This window comes from Haliotis asinina, chromosome 8 (assembly GCF_037392515.1).
Source record: "Haliotis asinina isolate JCU_RB_2024 chromosome 8, JCU_Hal_asi_v2, whole genome shotgun sequence".
NCBI lineage: Eukaryota > Metazoa > Mollusca > Gastropoda > Lepetellida > Haliotidae > Haliotis > Haliotis asinina.
This window is the reverse complement of record NC_090287.1, coordinates 50,193,446-50,217,102: the sequence shown is the minus strand read 5'-3', so window position 1 is coordinate 50,217,102 and position 23,657 is coordinate 50,193,446. Positions and strand designations below refer to the sequence as shown.

General features: G+C 36.5%; 1 protein-coding gene across 1 annotated transcript in view; it reads right to left on the bottom strand.

The window, feature by feature from the left end:
• LOC137294568 (E3 ubiquitin-protein ligase TRIM9-like) overlaps positions 1-23,657 on the bottom strand; it is a 189,641-nt gene that overhangs the window by 71,094 nt on the left and 94,890 nt on the right. The window contains exon 4 of the mRNA XM_067825612.1: positions 641-797. Coding sequence (XP_067681713.1) covers positions 641-797 — 157 coding nt within the window. The remainder of the gene's footprint in view (positions 1-640; positions 798-23,657) is intronic.

Genomic DNA, 23,657 nt, shown 5'->3' with positions numbered 1-23,657 from the left:
ACAGAATCAATTTTCATCAATAATAGTGTGGAGAATAGCATAGCTGTCTGATAACAATTCATCATGGTTAATATCTGTTTATTAGTTGTCAGACAAACTGATGCAGTAAAACCTGTGAGAAGGAAAATAAATTGTGGAAGGTAATAGGAAGTTTCAAGTAAAATGACCAAATATAATAGATACAAGCACCAGGGCACTAATGTAACAATCAACAAAGATTAAATGGTTTGAAGGTGAAAGTAAATGCTCAATTTACAACTTCCACTGCTATTACAGCCCTGTGTTTGAGAGGAAATGAGGATAGGAATGACTATAGTCCGTTCCAATGTAATTGGGGGCAGAACCTTTGAATCCATTGTCACACTTGTAAAAAGAAGAATGCTATTACCATCTATAAGCAATGAAGATATTCTACTGCCACAAGGGTCAATATATGGGTGTGGTGTGAATGTTGGTAGGATGAATGTAAGAAACAGGAGTTTCACTCCATGAACATATGCATTGAGAAACTGATTGCCATGTCCACAATAACTCTCCTGATGCCTTCCCACCATTCTTTACCAAGAGTATCTGATATTCAGTTACTTTGATAAATATCTGCAGACTTAAGAAATCAAAGGGGGGACAAATGTAGGCTTACCTTTCATTTGGAAGAAGTTGAGAGTCTGGACGGCATGTAAAACAGGTGTGTTGTCTAATGTCAGCTCGAACTCTGGGGACACCCTTGGAGCAAGTTCCATCTCCTTGTTAAAGTTGGTGTCTGCTGCAGCTACTCGTTCTATCAGTCCATTTGATACCTGAAACCATTTAAACCTTGTTAATGGATTAAGTATGATATTAGAGTAGGTATAAAAAAGTTGTAGTTAGGGACAACTGTCAGAATATAACCTGGCTTTGAAATGTGCTCCTGAACAGCCAGGGCAATGTTTGTTATGAAAGGTTTCTCTTAAAACATAGACCTCTGCCTGGTTGTATACAGTACTGGCAGTAGTGGGCAGAATAGGTTGTCTGTATTGACTGTGATCATCCCAACTATGTGATGATTGTCATATTGTGTGACATGATTCAGAGTATGGGCTGCTTAAGCTGGCTGTGAAATGTCTGACAAGTCACCATCCCTGGACCTGTTATCTTATGGATTCATGTAACCTGGATGATGCCCTGTCTTCAGTGAATTTGGTTTATGCCACTTTATTTTATGCAATGATACTCAAAGGATTCTGGAAATGGCAGAAACTGAACCCTTTCACAGGTTACTTCACCATCGGTTTTTCATGACAAATATCGGTGTGTTTTCCCCTTACATATCATAATAACGTAATTGTACACAGAACTTTTGCAACTGTGATACTCCTTTCATGAAGGGATATTCTCTCACCAACAGACTGTAAACCTTTTGTAATTGTTGTTTACATAAAGAAATGTGCTTTTCCTCTTTAGGATAAAGAACAAACAAGAAAACAATCAGAAAAATACCCTTTAAATAATTCAAGATGTAATTGTGTGTAATTCTCTTTAGAATCTGTCATGGCAGGATGATTTCTCTGCATAAGCTATTTCAACATAACACTTGGAGGGGTGGGGTGGGAGAGAGGGAAGAGGGTGAGGAGGAGGGTTTATTGTCTGCACTTAATGAGACTGTATGTGTTTCAAAAACACATAAACACTGATTGTATTGTCCACAGCTCACAATGTGTGGAACCACTTCACCATCATCACCACTTTTGTCTCATCACAGCCAGCCAACAAAAACTGTGGGAAAAAGCAAGAAGAAAAAATGTGGTTTGCAGCATTTCAGCATAAAGTATCTGTCTTTGAATCTACATTGATTGATTTGAAGTGGCAAAGCTGGCATGGGGTGCAAAGAGTACATGCCCTATTATAGAAATCTTACTGATCAACATGTAATATGTACTTTTTTCTTGATGAGACATAGTCTCAAGAGACCCATATCTAGTCATTTACAGAAACCAGGCAGCACGTTTTTGACTCATGACGTAAGCTGTGATCATATTAATCACACCATGCCAGATATGTTCCTGTGTGTAAGACACAGAATAATGGTGCATGACAACCTGTGTGACCACAAAGTTACCTCAACAAAGTTTACACAGTGTGTCACATGCATTCACACTGCATATCTTGGGTAAGGAAACATTATCTTGCAATGGCTTATATTGTTTGCATGAATGTCTACATGAAGGTTTACAGAATATATATGAACAACTACATAAATGTAGAGATGCTTTCCCTGGAACAAGGAAGTACCACAACACTGTCCTCCTCACAACTACTACTTGTTTAACTGTATTCATAATAATTCCATCCTAATATATTATTACAAGTTAAGCACTAAAACTTAACAAGTACTTAGTAGGACTACACTGTCCTCCCAGCTACTATAAGTACGATGCCATCCTAAAAATTACTACTTGTACCTCTTTGCCTTAATGACTACCTACTGGTTTAACACTGTCCTTCAACATTTACTATTTGACTAACAATATATGTGTGACAACTTACTCTATTTTGCACTATTTTCTGTTAATATACAAATTCACAAAACATTCTCATCAACTGGTACCTTTTATACAACAAATACTATCATAACAACATGTCCCAAAACCTATTAATTTTGATAACACTGTCATCCTTGCAACTATTAAGAAGAAATTGTCCAGCAAATTTATCTTCCACTTCCACTATGCTACCACTAGGTGGTACAAGAAAAGACTACTGCAATCAAATCTGACACTAGGTCCCCAGGGTTCAAATATTGGGTTTTTCATCTTGGTAGACTGAAGGCAAAGCTTACTTTCTGTAAGGTCACCTATGCCAGGTCTTACATTCCTAAAATAGATCCAACATATATTTTCTTTAATGAAAAAAAACCCTACCTGGGGAGACAAAAAGGAAAATTATGTGCAGATGGACCTCTAATTGTTTCCAAATTCCTACACAAGCAGTAACAACAGATCCTTCTGCGAGAGAATAAACAGTACAGGATCCACTTCCTTCACAGCTGACTTTTCCACATTTAGCCTCTAATTTACAGCTAAAGATATAATGAAGAGCTCAGACTGCAAGAAACAGAATGTTAGTTTGGTGTGTAATTTGTGTTGCATAACATTTAGCATCATGGAATATGACAACCATGAGGCTTGTTAATATAAGTTATGTACTTATAGAACCGTCTCCAGGACCAGTTGCACGCATGCTCATTAAGTATAAAGGTATGGGTTTCTTAAAAATTCCATCTCTTTCAAACTATTCAATGATATAACATCAGAAAATATAAATGAAATGAAGTAAATGGGGTCATATGATGCCACACTGGTATCCCATGTTTATACATAACTGAAAGTCTTCTTTACTTGAAAATAGGTAAGACCAAGGTAAATCCCAAATAGTCTTTAACTTTATTTATATCAGCTAAAGTATTGCAATTGAAGATGTGATGAGCATGCCATGATGTCTGTGGAGGACATAACATTGACTGGCAACATTCTCCAGTTTCATCTTTAATACCTTGATACCGTTGTATTAAACCTTGTACTGATGTGTGGTCTGTATGTCGACAAATACGACAAAGCCTTCTCTTGTCATCACATCAACAGAAACAATAAAAACTAGAAAGAAACAGGCAAATGGGTTTTCCACCTCTGTGTTCTATTCCTCAAGCAGTGCAGATCAATCTAGCAGTAAACAGAGCTGTTATGACAGTCACGCCACAACACAGTACAGCCTGATTGCAAGGCAATACCAACTTGGAAAAATTAACTCACATGTTTGAAAAACCAACTGAGAGCTAACACAATGTACAAGTTGTGCACCAAGCAACTGTTTAACTCACAACTTAAAGCCTCTCACTTGTATGTTCTATTTTTTACATGCATCAAGTTACAGTATTGAGTGTTGTTCCATGAGAAGGTATATGCACAGGAACGTCCTGCTTACAGATGCACCTCTTTGGCAGAACATGATACTAAGTCATTATACCCATCAGTCACTTACGCTCACAACTTCTAATTCTACCACAACTATTTACAAACATGCAAACCTTTTTCAAATGTGTACATATGTATATGAATATAGTTTTCACATATTTCAATATCAAAGTCGTCTGCTTTCTATTATCACTCTGAAGTATGTTTGTGTGAAACGTCTTTACTGGTAACAATCTATTATGCATATTTTAAAAATACTGCTAGAATTCTAAGGTATTTTATGAAGAAATAAGATTGCTTGTATGTTTTTTTTCTAATGTTGAAAATAACAACACATGCAGAAGCCATATAAGCACATACCTTTGTGAAAATAATCATTATCTAATTCTACCTGTGATATGTGTGTGCGTGGGTGTTGTCATTACAATAGCATTTTGTGAATCAATCAAGAATTTACTGTTTCTACCACTAATACATTTTGTGTGCATTATTTACTGTATCAGGACAGTTTCATATTTCTGGCAATCAACAATGGTGTCACGTGTCAAGCAATGAACTGAACAAAATAATAAAACTTGATCCTATGGATTTTACCTAAAGAGTTTCAACAAAATGAATCATGATTAGAAGGAATGATGGTTGCTACTAAATACTGTACAGCAAAACCTGGTGGAAAACACTGAACAACATATTGGTGTCCAAGAATGCACTGAAAACACTAAAGAATTAGTTCTGGTCAATCGAGCAGACAAACACATAACGTCTATTCAACAATTTAATAGGCTAGAGATGAAAGCACCTCTCTAAGGTACAAATCTCACACATACACGTTTGATGGTGCAGAACATCATAAAGATAAAAAGCCTCGCCACAAAAAAACACAGTGAGTGGTCAGGAAGACGCCAAATACGTCATGTGATACCTAAGGATCAGTAAAAATTACCAGGCGTTGAGTTAAGGGACGCTTAAATTCAACTTTAACTATCAGTCAGATTTCCATTGATAAGAATCACCAAGACTTCATACAAAGTCATCACTGATCCTTGTAATTCAACCAACCTTGTCATAACATGGAGATACTGTTATACTTTTCTCACTCATTTCCTTAATGCACCAAAAGTTCAAATTATTATGGTTTAGAAACTTTATGCGGTCCTTTCTTTAAACACAAAATGTTGTTGAATTATAATTATACTGCAATAGATATGGAAATGTTGCCATCCATTATGAAAGAATGGAGTTCTGATATAGCAAGAGAATATGTACACACAACAAAGCAATCATTATGAAAGACACACTGGGCACAGTGACATCTTCCTTCTCATGTCCATCAACACTGTACAAAACTGAATAATGTATTTACTTCAGAGAGAATTCAATTCAAGGCATACGTAACTTCTCTTGAGAAGAAACTATGTTTTGATTACATTACCTTTACTAGCAAGCAAAAATGCAATAAAAAATGGAAATTTCGCCCCTCATGGCAACAGCAAAATTGTGTTACCACATCATCGGAGGCATTACATTATCATCAGATGTATATATAGTTCCAGGCCATGTTGCCACAGTGTCTCTAGACACATCATGCCAGGTCGGAAGAGATTTCCCTTGCAGCATCTTACTCTATGGAATTCTTGCAAGAACAGTAAAAGCATTTAACAATTCCTTTTTTATAACCCATTTTTTTAAACAAAGTTTGAAATCCCATCAGACATGTTCAAAGGCAAGGAAACACTGCACTCTTTGAAGTCTTTCTATTAAAACAATTCTCGTGAAATGTTTGGTCCAAATTGTGCAAGCCCATGTTGAAACTCATACAAAGGCATAATTGTCAATGATAGTAATGCTTTCCATATATCACTTGTTAAATTGTACAAAGGGGACACACAACACATTTCAGTATTTCATAATGACAATCACATAGCAGAAAGGCATTTTTTCTCAGTTTTTCAGACAAGGCGACAAAGACATTTTCATGAGGTCTTTATGCCATGTTCAGCAATTTGCATCCTCCACACAGTGCCTGAATGTTGTAATGGGATCAAGTGCATCCAAACCAAGGGAGACAGTTCTGGTATAGCAAGGTATAGAGCCCACTCACATCCTTAACTATTCTGTGTAACAGTGAGAGGTGTTTCCTCAGTGATAACGTCTTCACTCTGTCGGAAGAGCAAGGTTTAGAGTCAACCACCAGATGACATCCTCCCTCAATCTGTATAGTAGAGAGTGATGAAGTCTCAAACATAACATCAGTATGACAGGAAGTAGTATCATCTCAAGCACAGTGTGTAGTCCTCCCACAGATGATATCCATACCTTGCCAGTGCAGTAGGGTGTCTGTTAACCAAATGGCTGGTTAAAATACAACCTTAGATCAAAATATCTGTTGACTACATCTGATGGAAGGACTCAAATATTTAGACAGCCACCAATATTGTTCCCAAGGAAAGTATGTCTAAAGTCTAAAGTCCATTTTGGATAATCACTGTCATTTTAGCATCCAATCTTAGATCATAAATCATCGAGCACAAGACAAATCACTAATCAATATCTGTACCCATGTATCTATCTATACATGGAAGCTGTCTGTTTCAACACTGCCATTTCAGTAACAACCACGCTTCCTAATCCTCCCCTCAACGAGTTCAAAATGCCTGACACAAGATTCATTATCCCTGCAAACCGATGCCTCGAACAAGGGAAGAACAAGCTGTTATTTTCATCACTTTCTAATAAAACCAAGTCTGTGAGGTTCCTATGTTTACCTTTACATATGAGCTGACAAAGGACCATCGAGAACTCAGCTATACAGCAACCTAACTATTGCTTAGGGATAAAGTGTCTGATGCAGCTGTTGAATGTCATTGGAAATATGCTAGCTCTCTCAAAATAAATATCTGCTAGATACAAGAGTCCTTACTATGTTCCACTTATGTGTGTCACTATACCCTGACAATGTGGCTATTACTCCTAACATCAACCACTGGTCAGCTCTTGTCTGACATCATTATTCACTTCCTGTCATCACACAAAAGCAAATTGCTGACTGTAGGGTTAAACAACAATATCTGGCTCACTTCCATTCAGCTGTGGTTGGGTGTACTGGTATTTATTCACAGCAGAAGAACTATTCAGGTTTGAAATGTCTAGGACTATGCTTCATATGACCAACTATGTCTTATAAATTATACTGACAAAACATCCTTTGCCACAGCTGCAAGTGATGGATGAGTGGGCCACGACGTTTGCTCAGTTCAGTTAATTCAGCGTAAGATATGCTGAGTTTTCTTTAGTCAATACTTGTCTCATTTTAATGTTTTATTCCACCAACTTTATTTATGAATAAACCACAACAAAGAAACAAACATGAGACTGATACAACGGATACCCTGACACATTAACAACTTTCAGGATGTACTAGCTGATACACATATGTAATGAGGTATGTATCTTTCCTATGTTATGTTTATTTTTGCACCATAATTCACAGAAATGCTGAATGCAACAAGCTGGTATCTTGAAGGCCACGATATAATCGATTCCATCTTTCACAAATTACTTGAGTGCAGTGGCCGTGAACTAAATTATTCATTTTACCACATGTATGTTTACATGATGAAAACACAGATTTGAATCTTGTTAGTAAACACAGTCATAAGAAATTAAAATATACGACAGATGATGAAGAGGCTGTGCTGAGGTGTATGTGTGTGGTATACCTTATCCATCTTCAAAGCCAGGGAGAGTGCCTCCACATTCAACCCCTACATTCATATCAATGACTTCACAAGAACCAAAACTATCCATTATAAATTTCCCAACATTTACGCCTTTTTTCCAGCCAATTAGCAGAGCTTGAAAGACAAGGTTAGGATACGCCACACATCCTTCTTATAATTCCCCTCCAAATATGACAAGTCAACCAACTTAACCAGCAATTTCTTCCAATTTATGTGCAATTTGTGATAAACTCAACACAGTATAAGTTTGCAATAAGAGCCTATTTCCAACATGGATTCTCGCTGCAGTAATGAAATAATAGCAAAGCTAGAAGAACCAGTGCAGCTGCACCAGATTATTCTGTAGTGCCACCTGACAAATTTAGCAAATACATAAATGGATTTCTTTTAATGGTAGGGAACCAGCCTTTCATGCTGGGACAACAAAGTTGCTGGCTACTTCGATCATTATGGAATTAGGTCAAGAGTTTCAGCAGGTCCAGATTTGGTAATCTAATTTGCTAGCAACAGAATTTAAATGTTTTGTAATAATACAGTTAGTGGCCTTTGAAGATTGTGAATGAAAAGCACCCTCATGGACCCCTTAGAGCTTGTTTGATCTCACACCCTGTTGACCAGGATTGACTGCAAGTCATGTAATACATTTTACAAAAATAACATGCAAAGTCTGAAGCATTTGTGAAAACATCTAAACACAAAAACATGCCCAGAAATTTATAAAATTTACCTGAGAGAAAAAGAGAGCTTTTCTAACATTGATAAGAATTTATGCACTATCAAAAGCATGATCCTTCGCTGATATCAGGTTATGATTACATTTCAATAGGTTTTCTTATAGCAGAAAACATATTACAAAAATAAATAACACAGGGTTAAGCAAGTTGTGACATTCAGCAGTTAGCTGCCTGAACATTCAAGGAATGTCACAGCAGGGAAAATGATGAAACTGCACTCATGAATTCTAACCACTCACAGACTAAAACCTACCCTGGTGAATACTTTATCCATTAGCCTGCACTTCTGCCTTAGGACAAAGCCAAATACTAAGACTGATGAAACGATGAGGCATTAAGATGGAATGAGCTGAGTCTGTCATTTTAGAGTATTACAGTTATATCACTGTATATCAGCTCAACCTGGGGAAATACATCCATTTAGTGCATTCCTAAATATTTATGTAAAGTTCATACACTATTAGCTTGAAAGATTTTCATGTCTTTTCCAGGGATTATGCCAATTTTCTGTTGAAATAAATTCTATCAATAGAGAAAAAAACCCAGCAAATTTTGGTAAATGTTAATTCTCACATGAAAATGCATAGGTACACACCCATGGTATCAGTATCTATTATGAATACCAAGTATATATACATCTATAGGATCAATATACCAACAATATTTAGCCTGGTTTATCTCAAGATATCCATGTTTACATATCTATTTCCTGTGCTGACAACATAACACAGACTTTCAATATCCTCTAAGTATATTTACAAGCAGTTCTATGGTTCTTTGAAGGATCTATGTTCTTCTATGAAATTAGTTCTTGTATATGTCAATGATTCGACTTACATACTGTACACAGCTATCAATCATTTTGCAATGTACAGGATATGTTTCATATTTTGGCAGAAAAACTTTTGCTAAATGGAAGGACTACATGTCATCACTACATCAAACAGATACTCTCAATTTATTCATAAGCTAAATAATGACAGTCATCTGCCATGAATAAACTATTTGAGCTTAAAGTAGTTAAAGACATACAGCAGACATTCAAGGTGAATTTGTTCATGATGTGAATTCCTGACCTTCTGATCTCTGTGAAGGAGGAGAAAGTTGTTATGACTTTGAATATATAACTGACAACATCTTATCTGTTTTCATAACACTGTACTGGGTAAACTCCAATGATCCAAATATTTAAACCCATTTCTGATACCAAAGCAAAATGGTGAGTATCATGACAAAGAGATGAAAGTAGGTGAAAATCTGAATGGCAAATTGTTATTGAAGATACCAGTAGTTGGTGTGTTTGTATTCCAAATATTTAGTGTACTGTTTGATAGCAGATAGTATTAGTTCCAGGCCATGGCCTACTGTTCATGCATGGTGCAAATACTAAGCACTCAATGTGAAAAAAACACACAAGGTGGGATCCTTGAAAGGAAAGCTGCTAAGAGAAAATAAGGAAGACAAATTCATTTAAGATAGGGCACTTGAAATGGAAGCCTGCAAAAAATGTGATGGTTTAGAAAGTTTGACTGAAATATAGAGCAAAATCACTTTTTTTTGCATTACTTGGCTACTGGAATCCTAAAAGTGATTTCCCTGTGTAAGGGATCTCATTAAAGTTGGGATCACACACAGAAGGTGGTGTACGTGGCAACAAAATAAATTGTCCAAACACTCTAATTGCCCAAGAATAACTGTGGGAAAAATTCAGATTTTCAAAATTGAAGCAGAAGTGGAATAAAAAGTATCACTGAATTACAAGGTAATTGAATATTGAAAAAACTGCTCTTCTAGGAATTAAATGATTTTCACCTTTAACTCAGAGAAAAGCTCTTGAATAAATATTTGGAAATATCCACAGGTAAGAAAAGCAGCTGTTCCTCTGAAAATGTAGTATTTAAGATAGTGACTATGTCGCAACACTGCTACAGGTATCCTTGGAACCATGCCCAAGATACTTTCATCCCTTATCTTAAATTCCTCCAAACCTTCAGTGTCACTGTGGATTTCCAAGTCTATTTGTCTGTTACTCTCAATCTTTGTTAATGAAAATAATTTTATCAGCTCCACCAGAACTAGGCTGAAACCAAAGGCCTCTGGGGTAAAAAGACTTTCTATTTTGAACCAATTTAATCGCCTGCATCTCCAAATAAAATTATTGTCTTATAGATAAAACCACTTTAACTTGAATTTCTCCTCTTACCAAAAACCACGAAACTCAATATGATAGTGGAGTATTACCTGAAGCACAATTGATATAATACTGCTAAGTGGTTCTTGCTAGGTAATTTAACATACAAATTGACTAGGGCTTTCCTATAAAGAATTTGACATTGAATGACTAAAGATTCCAGGAGTTGTATCCATCCTAGGCAGGCTAAAATCAATATTGTTACAAGATAAAATGATGTGGTACAGATGCGCTCTTAGAAGTTGAATCAGCTTTCATCAGCTTTCTTCAACAAGGAAATGCTTCTTTACCACAATTTCCTTTTAGCATCGTTAGATTCATATATGATACAAATGTGTACTTGAGATGACAAGCATGCCAGGGTTGTGATTTTTACATGATTGTTAAGATATGCGTGAAGAATGTGATTTAATTCAACACATCACAAAGATTATTGACTCTTGATGCACAACTCCATCCATTGTCAGAATTTGACAATGTGCATACATCTGGTGAAAACAAGATGGTTAAATGTTATTCATTGATTGATGATAGACATTGTTAAATGTATGATGTAAAACGCTAGGTGACAAAAGCTGAATGTGCTTGTACACAAGACCAGAGATAGTGGTGTACACAAATGCCCAGCTACTTATGCCATGTATACTGAATTTATGTTTATGTGCTTTCATATGTTAAGATATTTAGGTGAAATATATGACAGTCAGATTTGTTATGTGGCAGCACTCAGATGCTCAGAGTGTTACTTACGGGACAAACACAGTCAACTACGACATGATAGGTAAGCAAAGTCACATCCAACATTGTGATGTCTGTATCTACAAGAGGGCAGACTCTTGTGGGGTTTGTTTATACCAGACACACACTGACCAGGCTGCTCAATTCTGTAAAAAGTAACAATGAAACACTCTCTTTGAAACTTCATTGGTTACCAGACTGATAATTTTTGTGACTTCTTCTCCAAGGCAGCAAAGTTTTCTATCTCCATAAATAAAAAACAGGCTACACTACTTAATGATGCCCGTCTAGCATACTTCCACATGTGGCAGACAGACAACGCTCAAATGCTACTCATTAAGCAAATTATTCAACCCTTTGGAACATAAAATATTTATCACTTTCAGAATTTCAATCATATTGAAATGAAACCTTGTAATTCCTTAACCTGTTTATCCTAGTAAAGTCACATGAATTAATGCTACATTTAGAGAATTGCAAAACAACAAATACCTTGGAAAATAAGTGAGGTTTAAATATGCTTATTGGAATATTGTGACAACATCAAGATAGAGACACTAAAACCTGGCTTCTGTTCTGGGAATATAAGAGGTATTTCACACTAATTCCTCTTGTCCACTACACTACCTTATAAACCCTGATGAACAATTTTGAGAAGTGGATTTACATATTTATACTGCAAGCCTTCCTAAATATTTGCAGCAATGATCTTTGAAATGTTAAAAAGACAACTTTCTGAGCAATGAAATTTATACAATTGTTGCATACCAGGAACACAGTCCTTGGACTGATCATCAACATTTGATAAACTTTGACACCTTCAAACTATAAATTAAACGGCTGATAGTAGTATCCTTGAATGTAGGCTTTCCACCTTCCTATCCTCTGATTTTATTAATTAAAGATAAAGAAGCAGACATTCTCAAGGAGATACACATCAAAACATTGAGATGAAGTAGGCAACTTGATATAAAAGACTTTCATTATCTTTCTGAAGGAGGGTAAACTGGCCCATTGGAATACTGATGCTTTCTCCTTGAGATCAAGCATTTCAAGCTAAATAGACACATAATCACTCCAAAGCTTGTTGTCATATATATTCTGTCTCCTATAAATAGAGCAATCCATATCCAGATTGTGATTACAGACTGTGGAGGTACACGTCACAGGCACATTTTTATTTTATGTCTGTCATGGTGATTAGGTTAATATGAGTCTACAGTCAACAGAATAATCACTTCACAAGATCTATGCTCTGAGATCTCTTTAGATGGAAAGATATCAAATAGCAATTAATCAGTTCACTATATACAGGTTTAGTGGTAGGAGTTAGTTACCATATCAAGTATCTACTGGTAGAATCAAATAGTATCAATTGCTTGAAAAGATGTTATTCTTGTACAGCCCCCACAGTTCTAATAGCTTCTCGACTATGCTTGTCATAAGAGGCGACTAACAGGATCGGGTGGTCAGGCTCACTGACTTGGTTGACACATGTCATCGGTTCCCAATTGTGCAGATCGATGCTCATGTTGTTGATCACTGGATTGTCTGGTTATTTACAGACCGCTGCCATATAGCTGGGATATTGCTGAGTGCGGTGTAAAAGTAGACTCACTCACTCACTCTAATAGCTTCTGTAAGGGTCACAGGACCAGCAACCTGTTAAGTAGAGTTGTGACCCTTGCTTTTGTATTTGAAACACAAGTTTTCTTCAGGTTTTAATATTTGATCTGTTTGAACTATACTTTTAACTGAACTGATCTTCAACAACCCATACTTGACATGAGAAGAGAGTAATGCCTATGAGTGTTGAGGACAGTTATCATGGTTGATGCATATCCCAACTATACTGGACAGAATAAGTTGGGGATATTGGTATTTGTATAATTGATATTTCATTAGTGTGTCAATGAATAAATAGATCATTATTCATAATTTCAAAATTTACATATATCCCTAACAAGTTTTGTCCATATAAATAGCTGCCCGTCATGTGAATGACTGGACTGACTGGTTGAGACTCTACTATTTACAGATCACCACCATATGGTTGGACAACTGTTGAATGCAGTAACATTTGTTACAAATTAAACATTGCACATTGCTCACCCAACAAATTATTGTTCATGTGAATTGTGATGTTTCTTGAAACAAACTGTTTTAACATCCAAATTTCATGCTTCATTTATAGATCAAGTACAGTAAACACTATTGCTTGTCTTCCTTAATTTAAGTCAATTAAAGCCATACCAGAGCTTCATGTTCCATCAGGTCTCCTCCGGAAACAGTTGTCTAAACACCAAACAAATTTTAGAACACCTCTGAGTTCAGAAAAGACATCCATTGAACACAGCATATCAAAGATGAAACCGAATTGTACGGACTGAAAAAGACCACAACTATTTATGCTTCACCAGTAATAATTGAGTGTGCCCTAAATCATTCCTTCCAACTGTGGTAGGGCCTATGCAATCGTAATAACAACTCTCACTGCAAAAATAAACTTTCTCTACATTGTTTACATGGAGAAAGAATTGATTTTAAAAGTTGTATTAAAGAAAAATACAATTTGCACATTTGGTGTGTGTGTGTCACATGCAGAATTAGCCTGTTCTAAAGTGTTGTGAAATGGCCAGCCCATGCATGCTTGTAAGCAATTCACATAATTTCCAGTCACATAAAAAGCTTGTAAGTAATTAAGAAAACGCCCAAAGCTCATACATAAGAAAGATACATTATAAATTGCTCCTAGACTGAAGAACAATTTTCTTCATTAAACAGTTGGTGTGATAAGGCTTACACTACAAGGGATGTTCGATGAGGTACCATGGGTGGCATCCCCTAAACAACCTGGCCCATGGTAACCCTTGGAACAGCTTTTCCAACACTGTTGCCAGACTTAATTGCTTGCTTTCCTTCAACTGACTTTTTATTCCCCTTTGCTACGATATTGAAAACAGATTCAAACAAATGCCTATTTAGAGTGGAGATATTCATTCCAGACTTGACATAGTCTAACATTTGGAATCAGCCAAGGTACTGGTGGTGATATTTTCTAGAATTAAATTCACATTCATTCAAGTTCAGTCAAACCTCATGTCAAGCCTGAGGGGCCATGAAATCATCTGAATGATCAAGGAATAACCAACAGAGTGAATTTCTCAAACATCATATTTTCATGTAATCTTTTTTTGGTTTCATACTAAGCAAAACAAATATTAACAGGTCTGAATAAAATATTCACTAAGACCCTCTTGATCTGTATGGTGATTGATCATTAGAGGAAATGTATACCTAATTTGGATACTTGAAACTCCAAAACAAGTTCAAGACAATGGGGACATACTGTTTGACAGATGATTTCTTTTCTGAAATGTGGACAATGGATGAATCTGTTAAACAGGATCATCATAGTGCGGAGGTTTTTGCAATTCTCTCCCTTTAAGACAGACATTTGTTGCAGTAAAACAACACAGTGGAATGGGGGCTCTTATCTTCAATACTCACACACCTTTTTCACATCAACCACAAATATGTACACACTAAAATGCACATAACATGTTAAGTTGCAATATCTTTGAATTCAACAACTAATTATACAAAGTCTCCACAAGCTATTTTCATACCCCACAGTGTAAATTTCACTGGAATTCTACCAATCATTGTCGATGTATGAAGGTTAGAGTTGAAACAAAGTTAAGCAAGAGTAGACAATCTATAGCAGACAATTACCAGAAAGGTCACTTTAGACGTAAATATCCATGATTATTCTCTGACTGTCTTTGATCCGGACAGTATGTATCCTCTGAGCTATTGAAATCACATTGATTGATAATATGTACAAGAGTTCAAAATGCCATCTTGTAACTGGATTACCAATGAAATGGATATGCAGCTTACACCTAAATGCCTGTATGAACAAAATAGTAAGAATAATATAGAACTTATAGTAACAGGTTCATAAGAAAAGATATTGAGTTTATCTTTTCCTTACTGAAAAGAAGTCAACTTCTTTACAAGCAGGTAGAAGTTGGTATTCAAGTACAAGACAAAATATATGTTATGGATGTCAACTTCTTCATTCTATACACATTTCTAGGCTATTCCTCACAGTATGAAGGGACAAGGAATAGCTCAGAAATGTTGTGTATACATACAAAAGAAGTACAATCATCCCTCGCAATAACACACTTTGCGATACCACGGATTCGGTTAAACTGCGGGGTAATCCATGGCTCCCATAAAAAAGTTGAACTGCGATCACACCCTTCACAAAATCGAAAATAGCTCATCAACAAATACACTGTTGCACTCTGGTAAATAATGTAAACAACTGAAATTCAGTGCGGATGACAACTGACAGTGTTTAATGTACATATCCATTGTGTTTCAGATGCTTAAAACATGCAGGGTTTTCTCAATAATAATCATACTAACATCGTAGTAGTAACTTCCGAAAGACAAGACATGCCATCAGTCGAGTTACGACAAGTACATACAATGTCGGCTGTGATGCATCACACCGCGCCATAGCAAACTGTTGACAGAAACGATGGAGACACCTTGAGAGAATGGCATTACCCCATTCCATATGCGTACCACTTCCACTTACCACGTTCGTGAGGGTCCGTTTCTTGCACCTACTGCGATAGCACCAATTTCACACTATTCTTAGCAACTAAGAGCAGATTACAACCTTGTAATCCATGGATTCAACACCCCTGTTATTGACTCATTGAAGTAATTTGTAACAATTAAATACAAGTACCGTGGGAAGTCACCGGTGACTTGTCAAACTGTCTCCTACGTAAAATGTATGAAGACAGGTAACAGCCTGTGTTCATTGTTATGTTGAATATGCGTGCAGAAAACATGCATTATATACTAACCCAATAGCAATACATAATATATATGTTACAATAACTGCTTAATATATAAAATATTCTGATAACGGAATAGAAATTCTTTGATGTAATATTATCGGATCATTTTTACCTGAATCACCAGTACATTGGATCAAAACATCTGTGCACAGCTGATTGCGATTTCTGGCTAAGTTAAATAACAGGTAGCATAACAGGAACGACAATCAAATTATCATGTCTTTTTGATTGCAAGTTTCCCGTACACATATATGGTTTCATTTTCAAAGTTTTTTATTTCCACCTTCAGCGATGTGATATAGTTTTGACTGGGCTCAAATACACGAAATAGCAGTTTTGTTATGTCCTTGGAAAACATGATTTTACCCCAAGACCTGCATTATGGTGAGGAATGACTGTACCTGAAAAGCAGTTAATTTGGATTTGATTGATTCAAGACCTCAAACAGATACTGACCTTATCAAATGTCTAAATTTGATTGAATATATAATTTAGAATAAAAGACTTCATCAGTATTTCATTGTCATCAAAATGAACATACTGTGTTGTAGGGTAAGTCATGATATTCGATGTAATGGAAATATCAGACCTGGAAAGAAATAAATATGAACTGACTGCTTTAAGGCCAATAAATACTGGGAAGTTGTCTTCTGAATACATGTCATTTCTACTTAGTCTGACGAACAAGAATGTAATGAAAGATGATGGCACCCTGTGTACCATGGCACTGTACAACTACTGAATGCTGATGCACTATTAAGGTGACTATAGTATAACAGAATGTAGCTGTAGCTGTATCAACCATAATCAAAATGTGTTATAAATGCACAAACAGAAGTCAGTGTACACAAGTGATTCATAGAACTAAACTTCCTGACACTCAACTATTTCTCAGTTTACATCCTCAAAGTGAATGCTTGAGTTGGATGAACAAGTCTTCTTGAGTTCAAAGTGCAATGCAGATATCATCCCAATCTTGTGCCTCAAACTGCTTTCCCTAACTTCACAGATATTCTGTACCTCTAAATATTTAGACAAGCCACATGCATCAGTCACCATGGAGGTTAATTAACTCAAATGATTACAGCCAATTGGCTTTGGCTCGCACCTTTGGTCAAAAGGGTGAAGTGGTCACTTGGGTTGTTTACTCGACTGACCAATGCCTTCATGCTGATTGGTCAACATGGAAACTGATGAAGCATGGTTGAGATGCTATCTTCCTGACCATCTATAACTATCTACATCTATGTACTCGTGTCAGACATGTGTTGGTTAAGTGCTTCTTCAAAATAAAATTATTTATTTATTTGGGTAACTGTCTGGAAAAAAGCCCTTGTACTAAGGGTGAATCGCATGCTGCTGTTCTTTAAATTACCTATCCTTAAAGGTTCAAAGCTAGAGTTTATATGTGTGGTCCCTGTTTGTATGTGTTAGAAGATGGAGTATGCTAGCTGCCTGGCTACAGACAGTTCAAAGGAAGTGATGGAGACAAGTTCTTCTGAACGTCCATACTATGGAATAGAACATTTTTTTTGTCTTTGATGCTGTTTATTCATACTGAGTTTCACTGGCATGAGGTCTGTCAAAATACCCTGCAGAAGATGAACAGTCAATGTAGATTGTAGACCTGAAAAACTGAAAGATCACTTGTATCATCTTGCTACAATTTCTAAAAAATGCTGAAGTTTTCAACATAAATATTTCATTCCACAACTAATTATACAACTCTTACCCACTACTGATAAACTATAAGACATGTTATTTATAGGGTAGTTAATTTTATACTCTTTTTCACATTCAAGGTTTATGTTTGAATGGGTTAAGCCATGGCTGACTGGCCTGCTGGATGCCTGCAAGGGAGGTGCAGATATGGCTGTTTTATTTGTGCAAGTCAGTCATACGCCAGCTATATCATGGCTGGAGTATACATAAAAAATGTCAAGTCCAGGCAAACCAGGGGTTGATATCAACATGCTACAACATTGGGTACAATGATCCACACACAGCCAAGTCACAGAGACAGATATTCTGAACCCCATTAAAGTTGGCTCTACAACCATCATTTGGTACACTGGGATCTCTGCTATTTGTGCATGCCCTACATCATCTGAGATTTGAATTGCAAACAGGCAGTGATGGATCGGGAAGAGATGAACTTTTTCAGAGGTGTGGGTAAGAAACAAGGTATACTTTTGAAAAGGTTTGGAAGGATGAAGATGAAAAGGGAGAAGGTTGTTCAGGAAAGGGAACACATGTACATGGGTTAGCATGTGAACAAATCATGACAGTCTGTGAACAAGTCAAGCTGGACCACAGACCCAACAAATAACAATATGAGCCAGCTTGACTTGGAATCTCATCATGGTTGGGATTTAACAGACGATGAGTACAAGTGAAGAAAGAAAGTTTTGAGAAGAGGTAACTGGCAGCACTCACAGGAGAGAAACCAGGCTTTACAAGGATATCAACTTCTTTGATTATTACAGGACAATGTATACTTCGTTCACATATATCCTTGTATCTGTTTAGAAATGCTGCATTGACAAAATGAAAGAACTTGATATCTGTAAGTTAGTTTTCATTAATTCTGTGTCATCTGTGTGTTGTGTTTTACAGAACAAGCCAAATAACAATACAGCTGTTCTACACGGTTTTACCACTTGAACCCAAAATATTGATCACTGTAGTGACATCCCCTTTATCCCAAGGCACAGTAACATCAAGTACAGCCATTTAACATTTGCTTTGTGCAAATGGAGATAAAACCCCAAACCTTCCACTCTCTGGGCAAAGGTTCTATCCATTACACCACACCTTCCTAAAACAGGCAGTAGATGGGGTTCTAAAACAGGCAGAGGATGGGGGTTTCTCCTTTGGCTGACGCTAGTTATAACGGTGTTAAAAAACTGGTTTGTTCCATGCTGAGATGAAAGAACACAGAGTCTTGCAGCTGGTCAGGGCAGCCCAACCCTCCACACTCCTCTAGTGCCTCTGTGTTTCAACTCCTCAGGACAAAATCAATTGATGGTGAAAACACCACAATTGACAGATGTTCCATTTCTCTCCATCTCCAGCAATCAGTGGAACAGAAGAGGCAATGTCAAGGAGATTAACTAATTTACATCAACCAAGAACTACGAGTTTATTAAACACATGTTTCTTATACTTGCTTTTACACAATTCAAAACTGCAACATTAATCAAAAAGTTTGTCATACCATTATTACCACAATGAAGATGACTTAATGACTAATACACCTTGTAAGGTTAACATACTTCTAATCAATATATCAATAGTACGCTTTCCAATGACTTCAGGTAAAACTGAGAGTCTACCAAACCATGAGCTACATATATGGTTATATATAGTTCAATAAGAATCATTCTATACTGGAAATGGGGCAAATATATGGTGGTAATTGAGAAAACTTGCAGGGGGGCAAGCTGAATTAATATATGGTAAAGATGAATTGTTTTTCCAAATCATATTGGGGACTTCATGAAACAGCATCTTTTTCTCTTCACATGTCTATAACGCCAGAAGACATAAGTGAAGAGTTCTGACTTTTGATGTATGCACCATCACTTGTTGAGCTACTAATAGCACAAGTAGTTGGATCAAAGGATGTGGACTTCTTTTACAATCCCCAGTGGCAAGTTCCAAAAGGGAACTAGCAACCACTGCCTCCTACAACATTATTTAATAACCATCTGTTTCACTTACAGTATCTTCAGGGAAATCATCCACAACCATGTTTTCATCAGGAGAGATCCAAACAACAGCCCTAGCACTGATGGACACTGTTAGAAACGAATACTGCAGCAGTGAACAGAACCTCAACAGCAGCTCACTGGGCTGATAAAAGACAGAAACACCTGACTTCTCGTAGGGTCTTGATCAGAACTCAAGTGAAAAGCCAACATAGCTGTTTCATCTTGACTTCCTATGAAGACGTGACTCCAACTGCCAAACATCATCCATAGGCTGTAACTTGCAGACAAGCATTTCAAGTACAGAGTTGTTCATCCCTATGGGAAACATTGACACCTTTGGCAATTCTACCAGATAATGAAAAGAGCATACCTATTTTATCATCATCAACATGAAAAAAAGGGTTGAGGATGTCAAACTCATAAAATACATTTATTCACATAAATGACAGCCTTTCTTTATATCAGGAACTTATATTCATAACTTTTCTGCCCTGATGCATCAAATGAAATAAAGATACAGTCTGTTTTTAGTAGAGAACTGAAGATGAGACAACCAAATCTGATTACCTTTCCAATGACTTTTTCTTATATTTTCTAATACTTCACAAAGATCAGATAACAAAAAATGCCTTCAATTATACTGACACTACCATCATATCAAAATACAAATAACATTGTTTTTTTTCATAAAACCAATGGGATTTTTTCCCCCTGCCCTTAACATGTAACATAGCTTACAATCTCTTTGATTAATATTCAAACATAGATTATCACGGAGCTGTCATGAAAAGAGATGAAGCAACATGAAATGAGATGCATTGGTCTTAATCTTTTAACAATTCTGATATCATTCTTAACAAATGAAAACATCATTCCCTCTATGCAAACAAGAACATTAAGATGTGGATGGATGGCATTGACAAATTACCATTTTTTATATAACTTCTCTAAGTTTCATCTTGGATGGAAAGTAATGAATATGGCGCCAAGATTTGGTCTCTGTTTAGTGATTATGATCAAGTCTGTACTCCATGACTGGCATGTAGGTGATGTAATGGCTGCCATGCAACAGACACATTTTCAGAGGCATTCCAGGATGAAGAAAAGAAGAAGTACTTTATCTCCAATACCTCTTTTCATCTCATTAGATGATCTGAGCAACATCATCATGCTGATTTAGTTTAAATGCTGTTCAGGTATCTCATAACTACAAAGTTTCACATAAAATATAGCTGCAAAAGGAACAGAACAATTAGAATTGTAAAAGATTTCATCCCTGAGATGACAACTGCCAATTTTACAACATGTCACAGACATAATGGCTCATGTGCTATCAGATTTTCATCAAACATTTAAAAGCATGGCATATTCACATTCCATTTGTCTGAACCCCTCCACCCCACCAAAAACCAGTCAATTATGAGTCAATATTTTGTTCACTTATTGACAACCACTCAGTTGATAACAATATTTAACCAGGCAGAATTTTCACCTTGTTTAAGAAACATGAACCAGGATGACAACAGCACACCTGGGTACAAAAGCGGTAGTTTGGAAACTGACGTCCTGCTGACTGCATTCATTGACAGGATGATCCAATCTGTTTGTTATCATCAAAGTTAGTTTTAAACTGTAACATAATACAGTTACTGCTTCTCTATCACTAACCTCATCTTAATTCCTCAAAATCATGTTCTCACATTTCTCTATTCAAAATCTAGTGTGCCCTAAGCCAATAAGCAATTGTCTTGAAAGCAAAATTTCAAATGTCCCTCATTGAGAACATGAAGATACTTTCTTCCTGTATGTAATTTTCACTGATTTATATATTGTAATGATGAATGCATAAGGCAGAGTAGAAGGGATAGTCTTTAATAATCCTGAAACCAACCTTTCTATGGCTATATACTGTACACAGTAAATACTATATTTACACCAGAGAATTCAACATGGACTGAATAATCTATTACTAAGATGAATGACCACTTGGGAACCATTCATGGAGAACAAAGTAACCAGCATGTTTATAGGTATGAGATGGGTACAGCCATAGATTCCGTCTTGGCACCAGGGGAGCTGTATTAAATACCAACATCCTCCTCGAGCAGGGAGGAAGTGGGAGAGATTTACCAGCTTTCATGCACCACCCTTCCGGATGTAGAGACTCATCCCACCCAGCTCATTAACTACACCCCTAATAACTGTCATTGTTCATAGCAAGGTTTGTTTACTGCATAACCATGGCACTTCCAAATAAGCCAGCTGGACAGTCCATGTCATGCAGCATGGGAGGGGTTCAACATGGGGGCTACTTCAGTAGGAAAGACACAGACACAACATATTTCTTACTCTTCACAATTGCCCCTCATAAAAGTACAGAGATATGTTTTAGAATTCATTCACACCGCTTCCATTCTATCTTCCTAAATAACTGTAGTAGACTGTCAAATGTTCTAGACAGTCAAATCTTGATTAACCAAATATGATATAGAGAATAGCTAGTGTTCACACAGTATTGCCAAATGTGGAGATAACTGTTGTTCACATGAAGATTACCATTTGAAGAAAACAAAGAAATCTGACAGTTTTGAGTGCATACAACAACTATAGTCTATACACAGTGGCCCCTCATCCAGCTCCTCTTTATAAGGTGCAGATGGCCTCAGGCAGATGGACAGACACCTTCCCCCACTGTGAAATAAGGCTGGCCAACATACCCACAGCTGTCAATACCTCTACTATACTTTATGATTGTCTTATGTGTTTCCTCCTAGTCACTGGCAGCAGCATGTTTTCTCACGATTTCTTCCGATCCCTCAAGGAGGCGTTAATGAAATCACATGGTCCAATCCTCATCAGCCAATTGATGAGTTCCTTACTTTACAGCTGAATGCTTGTAGAAGAAGAAATCAGCCATGAAGAATTAGGATTTACAGTTCTATATAATCTGTCTACAAGATTGTAAAACCTGTGTAAATCCAAATTGACTAAATCTGATTACTCACTCAGAACATTAGTTTCCTGATGACTGGTACACAAAGATTACATAGAATAGCCATAAATATCATAACAGGGTAATGACACTACAAACTTTCTACATTTACTTCATCAAACTTTTATACTGGCAATCATCTCAGGCTTGACCTTCACATCCAACATTAAACTGTAAAATTGAATGGCATGTGAAATAAATCACACTTTTCAAAACAAATGTTTTCTTGGCAATGTTAAATAATGTATATGTTCCAAAGATGTTTGATTTTGTTTATTTCATTAAACAGGTTTAGAAATGTTACTGACTTTTATTAAATGGTTCTTAGTAAGGAAGAGTTTTAATGGATGTCTTCTTTACTATGAGGAGCACGTTTCAGAGTATATCTTTACTGCTTCAGTAAAGAAACTTCTTCTTTGTAACGTATAAAACTGCTCTGTTAATTTCATATCTAAACACTTCTTAATTGAGGAAAATTTGCTTTGCTGTAAGACCATCAAATCAATCATTTTCAACATATCAGCTATAATATCCATTGTGGACTGCACTTGAATCTAAAACAAATACCACTGATAAACTCCTCCATTAGAATATTTGCAATACAAGTAGCAATCCCATGTAAATGTCATGGTGTTCTAGGGCACATTAAAAGCAGGAGTATCACTGCTATATACACAGGGCAGTATCTCAAGTGTCCATCAATACAAGACCATGCC